The sequence below is a fragment of the Gymnoscopelus microlampas genome (genome assembly GCF_963454915.1).
Source record: "Gymnoscopelus microlampas genome assembly, chromosome: 24".
Taxonomy (NCBI): domain Eukaryota; kingdom Metazoa; phylum Chordata; class Actinopteri; order Myctophiformes; family Myctophidae; genus Gymnoscopelus; species Gymnoscopelus microlampas.
The window spans coordinates 8668572-8674562 of record NC_139961.1 but is presented as its reverse complement, the minus strand read 5'-3'; the positions used below and the strand labels follow the sequence as shown (position 1 = coordinate 8674562).

General features: G+C 41.3%; 1 protein-coding gene across 1 annotated transcript in view; it reads left to right on the top strand.

Moving 5' to 3' along the window:
• ptgfrnb (prostaglandin F2 receptor inhibitor b) overlaps positions 1–5991 on the top strand; it is a 150343-nt gene that overhangs the window by 108405 nt on the left and 35947 nt on the right. Inside the window, exons 10-11 of the mRNA XM_084050559.1 lie at positions 615–834; positions 3264–3451. Coding sequence (XP_083906685.1) covers positions 615–834; positions 3264–3451 — 408 coding nt within the window. The remainder of the gene's footprint in view (positions 1–614; positions 835–3263; positions 3452–5991) is intronic.

Here is a 5991-nt window from a genome sequence, read left to right as displayed (position 1 = left end):
GAACTATACAGTATCAGTAATGTTTGGAACTATACAGTAATGTTTGGAACTAAACAGTAATGTTTGGAACTATACAGTAATGTTTGGAACTATTCAGTATCAGTAATGTTTGGAACTATACAGTAATGTTTGGAACTATTCAGTATCAGTAATGTTTGGAACTATACAGTAATGTTTGGAACTAAACAGTAATGTTTGGAACAGTGGTTCACACACTTTTTCATGTCAAGGGCGCCCAAAATGATATGTATTTGGCCGCGGACCCCCATCTCAAAATATGTTGTTCCAGGGACCCCCCCAGAAGCAAAGATTTGAGTTACAAATGTTCGCTTAAAGAATATATATATATATTCAAAGGCTTGCACAAAGTTTCACGATTTAAAAAAAATAGCAGATCTACAAGCTCATAGTGCGGCACTCGGTGCCGCACTATGAGCTTGTATATGCTATTTGAATAGCCCAAAGTATAAAAGGTTAAAATGATTGTGATGCTATATTAACACATTTTGCTGGGGACCCCCTGGCTGGACGTCCCCCCCAAGGACCCCTGGGGGTCCCCGGACCCCCAGCGATCAGACAGATTCATTGATCGACTGATATGATTGGTTCCCCAGGTCCCACTCTGAGCGCGGTGGCCGCGCGCGTCCGCGAGGCCTCGGTGGGCGGGGCCACGTTCGAGATGAGCTGCAAGGTGACCACGGCCCACCTGGCCGAGGCGGGCTACTCCGTCCTCGTCCAATCGCAGGAGGGCCTGGAGGGCGCGGCGCGGACCACCATGAGCCTCAGTCCGGATAACGTCCTGCAGCTGGGAGACGCCACGGACCCTAACAGGAGGTACGCACGCGACACGACACGCATGCACGCGCACACACGCACACGCACACGCACACGCACACACGCACACGCACACACACACACCAGTGTTACTTTTGACAGCAAATGTTGATGTAGTCGTGAATGTTGAAAGAACATGGTGAATTATTTTGAGTTAAATTCCATTTAGTTTTAGTCATATTTTAGTCATCTGCAATGTTTTATTTCTTTTTGTTTAGTTTTAGTGCAGTGGTTTTCAACCAGTGGTCCGGGGACCACCCGTGGTCCTTGAGGGAGTATCAGGGGGTCCCCAGCTAAATTAGTTAACATAGCGTTACAATCATTTTTAACCACTTAGCTTTGGCTATTCAAAAGTAGCAGATCTACAAGCTCATAGCGCGGCACTGAGCTTGTAGATCTGCTATTTTTGAAAAACCTTGAAAAAGTGTGCATATCTTTCAATATTTGTATTTTTTTTAAGCGAAAATGAACTGATATCTTTGCTTCTGGGGGTCCCTGGCACAAAACATTTTCAAATGGGGGTCCGCGGCTAAATGTATATCAATTTAGGGGTCCTTGGCATGAAAAAGGTTGAAAACCACTGTTTTAGTGGACTAAATATACATAAGATTTTGGTCTACTAAATCTACTGTTGATTTAGTCGACTAACATTCAACATTCAGTATTCATTTATACTGAGCTTGTAGATCGGCTATTTTCGGAGCCTGAAAACCCACATCGAACCAAGCATAAAATGACTTGTCTTAGTTCTACTGGATCTCTTCTCCACTCGTCCCTCCCTGACGTTTTAGTCTACTTTGTATTTGTTGACCAACTCATTATATCTAGTCATAGTTTTAGTCGTTATAGCTTAGTTTTTGCTAGTTTTTCGTCAGTGAAAAAAGGTGGTCGAGGAACATTTTCCGTCATAGTTTCAGTCGACAAAATGAACACTGATACACATGAGGACGTCAGCATTTTAGGATGTGAGTGTGTGCGCTGTTTCTTCAATTACTTTAATTAATTGTAGCTTTGCCGAAAATAGCTTGTGGATCTTGTAGAGCTGCTATTTTCGGTTCATGACACCGACACGCACAACAAAACATGAATCAGGCAAAACTCCAAACCCTTAAACCGAACTCTAAATGACTGATATTAAAGGTAGGGTAAAGTGATTGTCTTTGGTTGACATACGTGTTAAATAGCTCTATATATTCTGATAGTAATCATTGCTATAGAGTGTTTGTTCAGTAACAGCAGATCTGTAGGGCATAGACTTGTAGATCTACAAGCTCACACCGATCTAAAAGCTCACAAGCTCGCGGAGCTTGTAGATCGACTATTTATTTTTGTTGTTGCATCTTTCTTATATTATTTGACAATTTGGCCACTATTTGACCAGTTTTTATAGTACAGTTTGTTGGTTAATTTTGATGCAGTAATTGTCTTTTTTTCATTAATTTATTTCCATTTTAAAACGGTTCTTAAATTGCCACTTCACTGTCATCTGGGGACCCCCCCCCCCCCCCCCCCCCCGACCCCTCTGAGGGTCCCGACCCACAGGTTGAGAAACACTACTGTACACAGTAAGTGTATTTACATCTCTCTGAGGGACTACATTATGTAGTCCCTCACTAAAATAGAATCTCACGGTCACAGCCCGGGACCCTCTTCCCCTTTCCTGTGCTTCTATACCTTCCTGTCTAATAAAGCTGGACGTCCCCTTTTCTCTCTTTCCCTCTTTTTTTAAAGCCTTTTCACAATGGGGGGGAGGGGGGGGGGGGTCCTATTTAGGGAACCCCTGGGTTAGGTAAAGCTATAGAAAGATAAATAACTTGCTTGTGAGAACTGAAAAGTCACCACAATCGTGTAGTGATACCAGTGTGTGTGTGTGTGTGTGTGTGTGTGTGTGTGTGTGTGTGTGTGTGTGTGTGTGTGTGTGTGTGTGTGTGTGTGTGTGTGTGTGTGTGTGTGTGTGTGTGTGTGTGTGTGTGTGTGTGTGTGTGTGTGCGTGTAATGTTCCCACAAGTGTAGCAGAAGTTGATAAATATACATTATAAGGTCCATTTTCCTGGTCCTCCCAAGATAAATGGTTGTTTTATGGTAAAACAATATCTTTCAATTTAGGCGTACGATAAGAAAAGTTTCATGTTGGGTTTAGGTTTTCTTCAGGTAAAAAAAAAAACAAAAAAAAACATTTTAGTACTTTTACTTTTGGTACTTTAAGTATATTGATGCCAATACTTTTGTACTTCTACTCAAGTAACATTTTGAACAACAGGCCTTTTACAGTACTTGTAATGGAGTACCTCTACATTATGTTATTGAAAACATTTCAGTACTTCTTCCACCACTGACACACACACACACACACACACACACACACACACACACACACACACACACACATAGATATAGATGACATTGTGTGGTTGCCATGTCCTCTCCAGAGACAGCCTGGTTCTGAGTAAATCGGGTCCCATGGAGTTCCGCTTCCGGCTGGCCGGGGTGCAGCTCTCTGACCGCGGCTTCTACTGGTGTGACATCACAGCCTGGACCAAACAGCAGCCGGGCCAGGCCTGGACCAAGGCCACCAGCGCCCAGTCCAACAAGGTCCAGATAGACTTCCAGGAGAACGGTGAGTTCTACCCGGCAACAACACGTACTTTAACCCATTAAGACCTGAAGCCCGTTCTACACATGTCTCCTAAATCCCAACTGTGTCCTGAAAAACCTTAAAGTTTCTATATCAGTGGTGCTCAATCTTTCCCAAAATGTATTTGGCCGCGGACCCCCGTCTCAAAATGTTCCAGGGGGTCCCAGAAGCAAAGATTTGAGTTAAAAATGTTTGCTTTAAAAATATATACATTCAAGGATTTGCACACATTTTCACGATTTTTCAAAAATAGCAGATCTACAAGCTCATAGCGCGGCACTCGATGCCGCGCTATGAGCTTGTATATCTGCTATTTTTTTAATAGCCCAAAGTGTAAAATAATGCTTTTTTAGCTCAAATCTATAAATGTGCCATGGACCCCCAAAATGTATTTGGCCACGGACCCCTCCGTCTGAAAATGTTTTGTGCCAGGGACCCCCCAGAAGAGAAGATTTTGTGTCAAAACTTTTCAAACACTTTTTTTTTGGGGGGTTTGTTTTTAATGTTCAAAAATAGCAGATGTACAAGCTCGCAGCGTGGCACGTATATTTCTGAGATGCTGTTTTTAGCTTCTCTTTTATACTGCAGTTTGCTCACTTTTTTTCCTTCTTGTCTTAATCTATTCTTCTGTTCTTGTTTGTTGAGTTTTTGAGGTGTGTGTGTGTGTGTGTGTGTGTGTGTGTGTGTGTGTGTGTGTGTGTGTGTGTGTGTGTGTGTGTGTGTGTGTGTGTGTGAGAGAGCGTGAGACTCGCAGGCAGGCATTTCACGGACAGAAATATGTCATGAAATGCGGTACATTTCTGGAAAAAAGAAAGTCCTGATTGATAAGATGACAGATATATTCTTATGTGTAATGGTTGATATAAACCCTGTAGCGAGTTGTGTGTGTTTGAGAGAGAGAGAGAGTGAGAAAGAGAGACAGATCTCACTCATTAAAAGTCATGACTGATATGTGTGGTATTTATAGATGGATGAGTCTGGATAGACATGGTTGTAAACTGCAACTGGCTGACTGAGGCACACATCCACGATTGTTGATTCTTTTAAAAACTGAAACTGAAAATGAAAATGAAAATGAAAATGTGTGCAAATCTTTGAATATACTTTTTTTTTTTTTTAACCCATTGAGACCTGAAGCCGATTCTACATGTCTCCTAAATCCCAACAGTTTTCTGAAAAACGTATGTTTCTATATCAGTGGTGCTCAAACTTTTTCATGTCAAGGACCCCCAAAATGATATGTATTTGGCCGCGGACCCCCATCAAAATATTTTGTTCCAGGGACCCCCAGAAGCAAAGATTTGAGTTAAAAATGTTCGCTTTAAAAATATATATATATTCAAAGATTTGCACACATTTTCACGATTTTTCAAAAATAGCAGATCTACAAGCTCTAGCGCGGCACTCGGTGCCGCGCTATGAGCTTGTAGATCTGCTATTTTTGAATAGCCAAAGTGTAAAATAATGCTTTTTAGCTCAAATCTAAAAATGACACAGTTCCAGTCTTAATAAGCAAGCACTCAAATCTTTGCTTCTGGGGATTCTAATGTCTAAATCCTGTTTTTGTGTTGTTATAATCAGTGGTTCTCACGACCCCCCCCCCCCCCCCCCCCCCCCAAAAAAAAATAGCAGATCTACAGTACACGCTATGAGCTTGTATATCTGCTATTTTTGAATAGCCCAAGAAATCTAAAGTGACACAGATGTGTTCCCGGTCTTAATGGGTTAAACAAAAAAACAAATGGATTTTTTAGATTGCAGCAATGCGTCTCCGTTCTCCAGATGAGTTCGGGCTTGTTGTATAAATCACAGCTTTATTAAAATGAGGCTATAGAATAAATATGAATCATTCATTTGATCTCGCAAGAGGGTGCACGTTTCTCATCACCAACCGGTCCATGTAGAGAAGGAAAGAGACTTTACCTGTGTTTGAATTCAGTTTTATACTGCGTACAACATTACGTTATATTAAAAAAAATAATATGCATTTGTAAATCGATAGATAGGTTCAAAAGGATGGAACCCACGTGGTGTTTCAAACTTTTGGCCAATTCTGACAGCTGTAGTGTGCACGACCGCACGTACCATACGCCCACACAGTGTTCTAATAACGGAACACACGCACACATGCACGGAGATGATCGTGCTCACACATGAATGGACACACGCTTAACACATTGAGTGCCTAGAACGACTTAACTCGTTTTTAGCTTTTCATCACTTGAGTGCCTAGATCGAGTTAACTCGTTTTTAGTAAAAGATTATTATAATTTTTTTTTACTTTTTTTTTTTTTATTTGACCCAAAGACCAAGGAGATATGAATTTTCGAAGATCTTTACTCTCATCCACTTCCTTGTTAACTTAAAACTTTAAAATTTTGTATCTCGGCTCCTGAGTACTTTTTTTTTCCCATTGAAAAATCTCTGGCATGAATAACAATAGGCAGTGAAAATAATTCAGGCAGTCAATGTGTTAATAGATGACCCCCACACACACACACACACACACACACACACACACA